Genomic DNA, 12,466 nt, shown 5'->3' with positions numbered 1-12,466 from the left:
TCCCTTGAATGGCACTAGTCTTGAAACATGAAGATTGATTTTATTTTTTGATGAATAGTTAATTGTGAGTTAAAGTTAAAATTCTGTCAATTTGTTTTGAGAGAGAGTGATAATAATAGTCAACTTAAATCAACATAATTGAATTTCCAAAGTAGACGTTTGAAGAAAAATATAAGGATGACAATCTTACAACTTTATTATCTTTTTCTGGTAGATGGGTATCATGTGAATTTCACACCTATTGTGTGTCCTCTTAGAAAGGTAAGTGTGCGTTCCGTATTAGATAACTTGGGATACTATCCGAGACCTGAGATAATTATATAATTTTATTTTTTTTCCCCTCAAAATACTAACAGGTCGTTTCAACTCAAAAGTCAACAGTCTACAATATCAGAGAATTGTGGACGCATGTAATAAAGTAGATGTTTTTTATCTTCCTAAAGAATTTAACTAGTTGTTTCAACTCAATAGTCAGTAATCTGCACTCATATATTTTTCGCCTTCTCAGATACCAAACATTAAAGATCACTCATAGATTACTCAGTTGAAAAGCAGTCCCATTGCAATCGGAATGGGGAGAGAAATTTTAAAGACAGTTACCTTCAAACTTTTGTTGGCATTTTCAATATGCGGCATTCTGCATGCACAACCAGGTAAGATATTCACTACAATTTCTTAATATCTATTTAGAAATATATGTTATATGCACTAGAGGTTAGATGTTTTCTATGTGCAGGATTCATCAGCCTGGATTGTGGAGGAGAAGGGGGATATAATGATGCACGTGGCGTTAGCTGGATCTCAGATGATGAGTACATTAACACAGGTGAGGTAAGGACCATTTTGACTGATCAGTCAGAAGTGAACCAGCCATTCAGACATCTTCGCAGTTTTCCTCAAGGCAAGAGAAGCTGCTATAATATACCCGCTGTGCTCGGAAGAAAATACTTAGTTCGTGCATGTTTCTTATATGGTAACTATGATGGCCGGGACTCAAAACCACAATTTGAATTGCTGATTGACGCTAATTTTTGGGCCACTGTTATACTGAACAATAGTACCGAGTTATATTGCAACGGGATAAACACCATGGCCAGAGGTCCCTCTATTATTGTGTGTTTTGGTCGCAGTACAGATGATGTTCCTTTCGTTTCAACCTTGGAATTTCGCCTGCTCATGCCTGCTATGTATGAGGTTGTAGGCTACAATCTCTCTTTAATCAGCACAGTACACATGGATTATGGAGCTTTGTCAAAATCTCCAATAAGGTATTTTATCTCTCATTTTACTATTTTCTCTTTTGTTTTTAGCTTTTTTCATGTCAATGTTTCAATATAAGGAGAACCAGACACTCTTGATGTATTATTATTTCTCTAACATTAAACGGCAATAGATTCATTTGGGTATCTTAAATGCTTACCGGTCTGAATTGTTATGATAAAAGTATTACTAATATGTGTTCATGCGGAATATTAGGTTCCACTATCCCAAAAAGGGGTTTTCAGAATAAATAAACATAAATTTAATCATTTAATTTTAATTTTAGCAGTACAAAATTAATCATAATTAATAAGGTTTCTGTAAGTGAAGTTTTGGGTTTTTGGAATGAAAATTCAAAGCATAAATCAATTAATCTTTATTAATGATATTATGTTTTTAATATCTATATTCTTTATGTTATTGTTTTCTGATTTTTTCTGTAATAATATTGACATCAAGATATTGAATCACACTTTCTGATCCATCATTTTATTCTTCTTATACAGACTTCCATTCTAACAATGAATCATATGAACACCAAACCATAATGTAAATACTGTCAGACAATTGAATTTAAAAATAATAACATAAATAAATGATCTCTACCGCATAAATATGATAGTTGATCTCTACCTCATAAATATACTATTGAAGAAGGTTTCCATTTATAACAAATAAATAACTATTAAATATTGAAAATGCAAACACAATTTTAATCACTTAATCTCAATTCCTCTAAACAAGATATTTATGTGTTTTAAAAATGTTTCTACACAGTTTAATATATAAATAGTTATTGATTTCAAAATGGTTTTGTGCAGATATCCTGATGATGAATTTGATAGACGATGGGTGGAGGGAGAAATAAATGATACAGATTATAGGAATACCATTAATTTCATTACTTCAACAGAGGAGTTCCAAATACCATCAGCTGTTTTAGAAACCGCCTTGGTGAGCCGCAACAACAGCGTGGGAAAAATCAGATGGAATTCGAGTGTTCCAGAGTCTGGTGATTACTATTTTGTGATGTGCTTTGCTGAAGTAGAGGAACTCGAAGTTAATGCAATAAGGGAGTTTGATATAAGTATCAATGGATATCCATGTTCTACTGCGAAATTAGAAAACTACCTGGATGCGATTTTCCTCAAGTATGGACCCATAAAAGCTGATAGCTTGGTAAATGTCGAATTTTCTCTTGATCCTACCAATCGATCGAGCACGGGAGCCATTATCAATGCCCTGGATATTTATCAGTATAGGAGGCTACACAACAATGGAACTAAAAATGAAGATGGTTTGTATTGCTTTAAATTATTATATGGTGGTTTTTCTCTAAAGAAAATTGAATGGCATACTAATGCATACATCTGTTTTACAGTAAATGCAATTGCTGACGTTGTGAAGCACTTCAATCTTGAGAGAGAGTGGATGGGTGATCCCTGTTTTCCAGAGAATTATAGTTGGAATTGGGTGGACTGCAATGAAGACTCTTCACCTAGGATTATCACAGTGTAAACATTTGCCTTCAGTTAATGGTGCTAATGATGTTTATGTGATATCAAGCCTTTCAAGAGAGTAATTTTTTTTTTAATTAAAAGAGGGGTAAAAAATTTATTGAATATCAAAGAGATGTTGGATCAACTTGTGAACCAAGATAAGACTATGTAGTTCTCTTTGTTTTTTGTGTTTCTTCCAAAGAAGTAATTACTATTAGTATCTTGATTTGGTTATGTATTGTTTAGATTTTTTTTAAATTTTCAATTTGAATTTTCATTATTAAATAGATAAATAGGTTTGATTTGGCTGTTTTAATAAGTTAAATTTTATTGGATTTGGATTTTTAAATATTTTTCATCTTTATTTTGGACATGATTCTAGTTTACACTTCACGGATGTGCTATTATTGTTGAATTTCAATTTAATGTACAGGACACTATCCAGCAAGCATCTGAATGGCACCATACCTACAAGTTTGGCCAATCTCTCTGCCCTTGTTATGTTGTCAGTAACAAATCTTTACAACCCATATTATTTTTATAACTTTTAAATTGTTTAGTCAATATAAGGCCAAGATTAAACATCACACTTAACATTGACTCACCGTGTTATGTTTCAACTGGATTATTCATAAGCATATTCTTTTCTAATGGCATATACATAATGTGTGCCATTTCAAGTGAGCCCAGCTTTCAGCAACATTTCTGTTCAGAGAGGACTTCCTGTGTTATCATCTCTAAAGAGAAGCAAAGGGGAAGTCTTCTCTTAACTGAAAGAGCATTGAAAACGGGACCAAATGAAATAGTACACTCAGTGTGCTGTTTAAAGCCAGCCGTTAATATGACCAAAAACTGTACTCTTAATCCTGATTACAGAGACTTGGCAAGAAATAATTTGAGCGGTTCAATACCAGAGGCTCTGGCTACTCTTTCCAATCTTAAACAACTGTGAGTCACAAGATATGCACCTGGCTATTTCTATATTATGCTATATTATTCATTTTATGTACAGTATTGTGAGGAATTTTCTTTTTGAGATACAGGAATCTGTCAGACAATGACTTAAATGGATCAGTGCCGATGGGTCTCTCCGAGAAAAACCAAAGTGGAAAACTCATTCTGAGGCAAGTCTTTGTTGAAAAATGTAAATCATTCATGTTGTCCATGTGATAAGATTCATATTTCTCAAATTTCTGTTAATTTTGTAGTGTTTATGGCAATAAGAAACTTTGCCAAGAAGGCAATTGCAAGGATACCCAAAAAACGCACAAGACAAAAACTCTAGTTGTTGGGTTAATAGTAGCAGGGGTTGTAGCACTTATCGCCACAACTACAGTATTTATCTTCATGAAAATTAAATCAGGCAGAAAAATTCAAAAAGGTAAGTCGCCTTAAATCATTTTCCATTTTAACATTTGCTGTTTACTTTTGGGTCTTCATTTTGGTAAAAGGGAACAGTCCCTTGGGACAAAATGCAGGGAAAACTGAGACAGGGCATTTACATCTTGACAAATTCGATGGATGTCGACCATTCAGTTACGAAGAGGTAAGAATTATGACCAGTAACTTTCAGAAGGAGATTGGAAAAGGAGGATATGGATCTGTCTTTCTAGGTTGTATTCAAGACATGGATGTGGCTGTCAAAATCTTGTCTGATAAATCACGTCAGGGTGCCATACAGTTTTCCACAGAGGTATTATCAAGGAATCATTCATACCCGTGTTATGTTTTAAATACTGAGAATAATAATCTCTAGCCCTCTAGTTAAATTGGTAAGTACAGATATTTTTCAAAGAATATCAAATTGTGATATTGTTTTTGCCTAGTTAGGCAGGGAGAGGGCCCTGATCTCTAAGATTACAACATCAGATTATAGCATCACATAACATAAAAGCAATCTGGCAACTGATCACAACAACTAGAAGCAGCAATACTTAACTCAAAATTTCAAAAACATGGAAAGAGCTATACTGCTATCTTTAACCTTATCCATACTACCTTTCACCACATACATATTAAGAATAGGAGATCTGATATACATTAGATGCAAAACAAATACTTAGGCAATAAAAACAGAAATAAACAATGAACAGATAAACAAATTATATTCACAAACTGATTGATTACAAACCTATGCAATGGCCTCTATATATAGAGAGCCTATGAGATGAGGGCATTAATAGAAGATGTTTCTAGAGGATAAGTGGATAATGTTGTATGACCTAGTTTCACGGAGGACATTCCTATCTTGTTAGGATAATGTTGTATGACCTAGTTCTATTTTGTTAGAATAATGTTGACTGTTTCTAACATCCTCCCTTAATTTCTACCACTAATGATATTGTGTGGGAGAAATTACAATAAAATTTTTAGATAGGATAGGTCCCAGCATTGAGCCTTGTTAGGTACCCATTTACAACATAAAAATAGAGAGGGGAACATTATATGACTATCCCACCTTAATGTTCACCGCAATCATGCTTAGCATGCCCCATAGTTTTAGAAATTTGGCCTCAAGCATACTCTTAGTAAATATGTCTGCTGCTTGGTCTTCACTTGGACAAAATTGGAGATTAACAAAATTTGTTTGAATAAGATCCTGAATATAGTAAACATCAATCTCAATGTGTTTTGTTTTAGCATGAAAAAAAGGATTATTGGCAACTTGGATAGCACTTTGATTATCACAATACAAAGTAGTAGCTGAACTCTGTGCAAAACCAAGCTCAAATAAAAAGTTGCAAATCCAAACTGCTTCCTTTCCAGCTTCTTTTGTTGCTCTTATATTTTGCTTCACATGAGGACAATAATGTAGTAGTTTTTTCTTTGCTACTTCATGTAATTGGACCTGACCCAAGCTGAAAAATATAACCAACAGTAGATTTCCTATCATCTATATCACCTCCTTAGTCTGAATTTGTAAAGCCAATCAAAGAAACTGAGGACTTGTAATTACAATGTATGTCATAGTAAATGGTTCCACAAATGTATCGTAAAATCTTTTTGACAGCCAACCAATGAGTTTCTTTTGGTTCCTGCATAAATCTAGATACCAAATTGACTGCAAAACAAATGTTTGGTCTAGAATGTGTTAGATAAATCAGGCTACCAACAAGCTATCTATATAAAGTAGCATCCACCTTCTTGAAAATACATTCTTTAGTAATCTTAATTCCAAATTGAAAAGGAGTAGGGGCTGGTTTGCATTCAAGCATGCAAAATTTTTCTAAAAGATCCAAAGCATATTTTGCTTGAGAGATAAATAACCCATTATGAAGTCTACTAATTTGCAAGCCAAAAAAATAATTTAGTTAACCCAAATCACTTATATGAACTGCCCCTTTAAGATCTGATTTCAAATCATTAATTAATCCAATATTTGGTCCAACTATGAGTAAATTATCCACATAAACTGCAACAAGAATAATTTCATTTTGCACTCTCTTGACATAAAGATTTGGCTTTGATACCATATTAAGAATAGGAGATCTGATATACATTAGATGCAAAACAAATACTTACGCAATAAAAACAGAAATAAACACCGAACAAAGAAACAAATTATATTCACAAACTGATTGATTACAAACCTATGCAATGGCCTCTATATATAGAGAGCCTATGAAATGAGGGCATTAATAGAAGATGTTTCTAGAGGATAAGTGGATAATGCTGTATGACCTAATTTCATTGAAGACATTCCTATTTTGTTAGGATAATGTTATATGACTTAGTTTCGAAGAGGACATTCCTATCTTGTTAGGATAATGTTGACTGTTTCTAACAATACATACTATTGTTCCTATCAAAAAAATACTTATAGAACATTACACTGCCAGTATCATAACGACAGAACAAAACGTCAATAAGTCTTTGTATACCTGATACATATCAAGATAAGTCTTCCAATTACAGATTATCTATAAAACAGACTTAAACATTTAATAAAAAGCAAATCACAGCCCAGCAAGAACACCCTGTCGTGAAAAATCATCAATTGGATTTTGAAAAATCTTTGCAGCTCTTGGAGAGCCCCATGCAGCTCTTATTCGTCTTCTTCTATGTCCTCTTTATCATCCGTCGACTCCTCCTGGTCCTGTTGGATTTCAATGCCTTCATTTTTGAAGAATTTTCTTATGCTGCTCCTGCCACGATAAACCCCGAAAAAACAGTTTCGCATTATCCCATCCAATACTTTACAAATATTCACAACCACTCTATTCAAGTCATCCATAGAAACAACCAAAGGGAGAGATTCTTCCAGCATTTTAATCCTTAAGTGCACGGCATCATATTCTCTACTTCCTCTTTCAGCTCCATAGACTTAGGGTTATCTTCATTCATCTCCAAATCCTTAGGGGAATTGGGACCTTCCTTCTCAATTTTCTTAAAAGGGGACATGCAGGGGATGTTATGGCGGGTTTCTACAATCTCACTAGGCATAAGATACTTTTGCTGATAAATTTCGAACTAACTTCCCTAGGATAGGCAGAGTACCTTTTCTTTCAACATTACTCTTTTTAACTATCATTATTAATGATTTTTTTTTAACAGCGGGAGCCATGCCTGACATCAGTTAGAGTTCACTCATTATAGTCCAAAGCCCAGTTGGACATAAAACCCGCAGCTTTGTTTCCTTCACATAACGTGTGTTTTATAACCACGTCCTCAAAGGATAGTATTATTCTCTTGCAACCAGCCATCAAATTGCTGATCTCCCAAGGACGAGAAGATTTTCCCATCAAGAAATTGGATATCAGCATAGAGTCCATTTCTAGAACCACCCTCTTATAATTGAAAATTTGAAGGGTACAAAAACCAAACCAGGCAACAGTTGCTTCAGCAACATTGTTGGTGTGGTTTCTTAAATTCCAAGTCTCTAAGAACCTTATCAGATGCTGCTTTGCCAGGATTCAACTTGGAGCAACCATCCGTATTGGACTTTGCCCACCCCACTTCTGGTGGTATCCATTTGGTAATTTTCCTTTTCCAATGGTTGTGCCAATCAAAATTACAAAGGGTATGTCTGATGGCCCAAATTTGTTTTACCCTCAAATCTTCTAGATCAGGGAAAATTTTACCCTTTTTTTACATGTAGCAGCATTTATGTTCTATTTGATGTACTGTTTTATTACCTGAAAAATAACATTAGAATCTTTAGACTAATTAAGGGAAAATTCTGTTATTCCATTCCTTCCACATATACGACACTGTCAATTGCAGAACTTGAATATTGTTATCAGAATTCAACTATATTATTTCCTGGTGCAATTTATTGATCCATGTATCAGAAGTAGCTGTTCACAAGAATCCATCTATCAGGATAATGAATGGTCCACTTAGAATTTATTTCATCTAGGTGATGGTCAGCAAGGTGAAGTGTTGGGCCTTGAGAAGGTCACTTATCACAGTGCAACTACAATTTGAACACATTTAACCATGGAGTTTCCTCCAAGTTTAAGTCCACTTAGCTTGCAACTCCATTTGCAAAACCTCTCGCAAGCATGATGAACAACTCATTCAGCTCATCAATCAAAAAGTAGGAGACATGGTTCAATGAGTTTGACTCAAAAACTACATATTTGAATCCTACACAGCTGAATCATAGATTAGTGAATTTAACTCAGAAACTACTTATGAACAATGGATCAATAAATTTGACCTAGAAATTATTTCGTTGAATCTAAGTAACAATATTATAGCATTATAAAAGTGTAGATTCTTTAATATCAATTAATGTGAGCCAATTTACACAATTTATAAAATTTTATTTTCATATAAATTTGATTATGTGAACTATTTTTTACATCAAGATTTTGAAACACATTTTGTAATCATCATATAATACTCAAAACTTGAAATATGATCTGAATGTGATCTCTTAATGTAGATCACAAAGTGTAATTGAAACATTTATACAAAACTTCAGACAATCAAATCCAAAAGTAGCTAACAGTTAAAATCCTAAAATTCTTAATGCCATTGATCAGTATAATTAGGAGCAATTGCTGCTGCAGGGAGATCTGATATCCAAATCCCAACTTACGGGTCTCTGTAAATTTTGTTGACCGCTGCAGGTAGAGATTCTCTCAAATTTACATCACAAGAATCTAGTAAAATTCATGGGTTATTGCAAAGACGAACAAAATTTCATTCTTATATACGAATACATGTCTAATAGAGACCTCCGACATTTTCTTGATGGTATGCTTCGCATCAATGTTCAATTCAATGACTTCTGGAGGAATGTTTTCTGGTTCCTTGATCAAAAGTCTGTGTTTCTTTGTTTCAGATCAAACTTCTTCAAGAAATACTCTAGACTGGGAAAGACGACTCAACATTGCATTAGATGCTGCCCAAGGTTAGAGATCAATACTCTAGAGTGGGAGAGAACTAAAAAGCTTTCATGTGTTCTAACTATTCCTTATCTTTTAGCAGGGTTGGAATATCTGCACGTAGGTTGCAAACCAAGCATTATTCACAGAGATGTAAAAAGCTCCAATATCTTGTTGAATGACCAAATGGAAGCAAAAATAGCAGATTTTGGGTTATCAAGGATGGGACCATTGGATGGAGCTACACACGTATCTACCCTTGTCAAGGGTACCTTTGGATACCTAGATCCAGAGTAAATATGTTTTCTTTTCCTTACTGATCTCAATTCAATTATCATTCAACTCTTACAATGCATAATCTTAGTATACAAGTCTGTTTGTAATATCTGCAATTCTTTTCCAATAAGAAGGTGTTGACCTGTTAGATGCCCTAAGTCTTATACCAAATTAATTTGACCAATCATTTATGCCTTAGTCATATGAATGAGAGGTTGAAGCTTACTTGAAGAGATTAAAAGAAGAATGGTGGGCATTATTTAGATGATTACTTGTTATTATCTAAACAATCTACATAGAGAATTGAAAATTTCTTTTAAAATGGTTGATATCTATTTAATTTCATTAATATATAATGATAACATAGGCTTATTGTTTGTTTTTTAACAGATATTATACTACAAATAGACTGACAGAAAAGAGTGATGTTTATAGTTTTGGGATAGTTTTGATGGAGATTGTTACTGGAAAACATCCTCACTTTGTAGATGACTCAGCATCTTATAATGAACATATACAAATCACTAATTGGGTGAGTATAATGTATTTCTTTTCTCTTTCTTTTATTTTTTAAATTTCAAATTAAACATAGCATAATTATGATTTTTTATTACTATTTCAAAACAACTATAGACTTTGAAAACTCAAACTATCTAATCTTGAAAATTGATACTAAATTATAAGCAATTGTTTATGTCAGGTAACGTCATCCATATTAAATGATGACATAGAAAACATTGCAGATCCTAATTTACTTGAAAATTATAGTAAAGATGCAATGTTGAAAGTGGCAAATTTGGCAATGGTTTGTACTTCACCTTATTCAAGGAATAGGCCTACAATGAATGAGGTAGTGTTAGAATTAAAGGGTGCAAGTGGAATCCAAACACATGGCTACTTAAATATTGAATTTCCTGAAATTGCATCCTCTTCTTTACAAAGCTCTTGTAATGTGGACTCAGATGTGTCATTACATTCAGTTGGAAGATGAGGTAGAAGAAAATGTTACAAAATGGGCAAGGGAACACGCATAAACTCTTGTAATGTGGACTCATATGTCTTATTAATGTGGACTCGTATGTCTCATTACATTATGTTGACAAACCAGGTAGAAGATTTGGACTAGACATGTCATTACATTATGTTGGTAAATGAAGAAGAAGATATTACAAAATGGGAAATGGAACACTCATAGGAAATCAAGATAGCAATAATGAAATCCTACCTCCATTGTGGCTCATTTCATAATTTTCATTGTAATAGCCTATCATGACTTTTGTAGAGAGCATTTACAATTTACAATTATGGGATCAACATTTTTATCACTTGTGCTAGCATTTTATATATTCACAAATTGGACTATTAAAAATGTAAGTTTTTCTATCGAAAGTTATAGTTTTAATTATCACCATAGTTACTGATCTAATTTGTTCTTACACTTGAATTAGCTGCATAATTCTTCCCCTCAAAATATCATTTGCAATATGTTTTAGCTTTTCTAGTATATGATCTATTAACTACTTGTTATGTGAACCAATTTGATGGTGATACATCCTCTTTTTTTATATAATGGAAGTCTGTTTATAACTCCTCCGTGCTGAAAAGGAAAAGGTAATAGGAGGATTGCTAGAACTATCTCATTTTATCGCTTACCAAAGTGATTCTTAATGTACTTATCATTAGGTTTGATTTCATTTTAAATTATCTTATTCTAACCCACTTTTGTAATTACAAAATTGACTTTGCACAAAAGCTAGTCTTGATCTAGAACTACAAACTTTGTTGAATTAGCTACACATAATCTAATGGCCTTGTTATCCATTGCGTGAACATCTAATTAATACTTGCTTTTGGGAGATTTCTAATGAGATATATTCTTCCATAGTCAAACCCCTAGATAGGCCAATTCAATCTCTAATAACTGCTAATAACTTCCATGACCTTACTGTTTTTAAATGAACTGTTCACATGCATTAAAAAGTTATCCATATTTATTGGAACTCATACCTAATAGTGGGTACCCAAGTTTACAACTTTACTATTATTTATTTCAATAATTTAAATTGAAAAAATAATAGTTTTTTAACTTTTATAAGACACTGATTAAGAGAAAACTGAATTCAAATTAATCCACACTAACTTATTCATATAGAACACATATGGAATCAGTCCAGGTTTAGAAAATCGATATATATTGAATTTCAATTGCCGTTTTGAAAATATTTATGGGCATTATTATATGCTCAACATCCACCAGTTTACAAAGTCTATGACCAAATAGCAACTGGCACGCTGCTCAAACTCTGCACCCCTTGATTAGCAATTGGAGCATGATTTGCTCCAAGAAAAGATGTGGATCCATTCATCATTGTCTTGTCGTAAAAAACAAGGAGACAATACACAAATATATGCTCTGTTATGAACAGAGAAACCTCTGATTTTTTTTTTTTTTTAAAAAAATTATTGTGCACAACACAAATAATAGTGCTCTGTTTTGCCATAGAGAGAAACAAACTCATATGCAAAAGGACAGACAGGTTTTTTAACAGCTTATTTGAATGATTTTTTTCAGTAGATTTCGGTGATTATATTTATGCAAAAAAGATTAAAACTACCGATAATCATGCAGTTCAGGAATTATGCATGATTGTGTTTATTTAAACTGCTGAAAACTAAATGATGGTCGTTGGAAGTGGAGGTTAAAAAACTATGCAAACTTATTCATGGATAGCATCAATCTTCATAGAAGACGTGCAAGGAGTATTTAGGATATTTGGGAGGGGCAGCGAAGACATCTTAAATCGAATCTGTTGAAAACGTTTGCCCCCTGAGTCAAACGTTCACTTACCTGGCAGAGGCATTAAACACGGTAGGTGAGTTCAAATTCAAAATTAGGGGGAAAAATTTTTGAGACAAGACAAAAGGGAAGAATGTTCATTCATTATGTAGAACAGAAGAAAAAAGATCAGTTGAAGAGAGCAGAAGGAAGGGTCAGAAAACTAGGAAGAAGATCAGAGTGTACATCAACACAGGATTATATTTCTTTGTTCTTTGTTAGTCCTATCAAAGCAATGATTGCTCTAGGGTTTATTGTAT

General features: G+C 33.3%; 1 protein-coding gene across 1 annotated transcript; it reads left to right on the top strand.

Annotated features, from left to right (window-relative positions):
- The first annotated feature begins 486 nt into the window (after nt 1-486).
- Nucleotides 487-10,695, top strand: LOC149560479 (senescence-induced receptor-like serine/threonine-protein kinase). Its single transcript, XM_089824699.1, has 14 exons — nt 487-653; nt 737-1,268; nt 2,082-2,557; nt 2,642-2,774; nt 3,193-3,264; nt 3,636-3,707; nt 3,803-3,883; nt 3,968-4,140; nt 4,238-4,452; nt 8,837-8,963; nt 9,052-9,120; nt 9,198-9,387; nt 9,761-9,902; nt 10,071-10,695. Exons 1-14 carry the CDS (start codon nt 572-574, stop codon nt 10,359-10,361), a joined length of 2,655 nt encoding a protein of 884 aa, XP_089680825.1. The 5' UTR covers nt 487-571; the 3' UTR covers nt 10,362-10,695.
- Nucleotides 10,696-12,466: the final 1,771 nt, after the last annotated feature.

The sequence above is a fragment of the Cupressus sempervirens genome, chromosome 4 (assembly GCF_028749045.1).
Source record: "Cupressus sempervirens isolate cs-2001-9-10 chromosome 4, ASM2874904v1, whole genome shotgun sequence".
NCBI classification, from domain to species: domain Eukaryota; kingdom Viridiplantae; phylum Streptophyta; class Pinopsida; order Cupressales; family Cupressaceae; genus Cupressus; species Cupressus sempervirens.
The sequence above is the reverse complement of the archived record's forward strand: the minus strand, read 5'-3'. Positions and strand labels throughout refer to the sequence as shown.

Bases quoted from the DNA above. Each gene is read 5' to 3' on its own strand.
- LOC149560479 (XM_089824699.1), top strand. From the start codon at position 572: ATGGGGAGAGAAATTTTAAAGACAGTTACCTTCAAACTTTTGTTGGCA. The intron at 2,775-3,192 runs GTAAACATTTGC...TTTAATGTACAG, and splicing joins TCACCTAGGATTATCACAGT to GACACTATCCAGCAAGCATC. The intron at 9,121-9,197 runs GTTAGAGATCAA...ATCTTTTAGCAG, and splicing joins TGCATTAGATGCTGCCCAAG to GGTTGGAATATCTGCACGTA.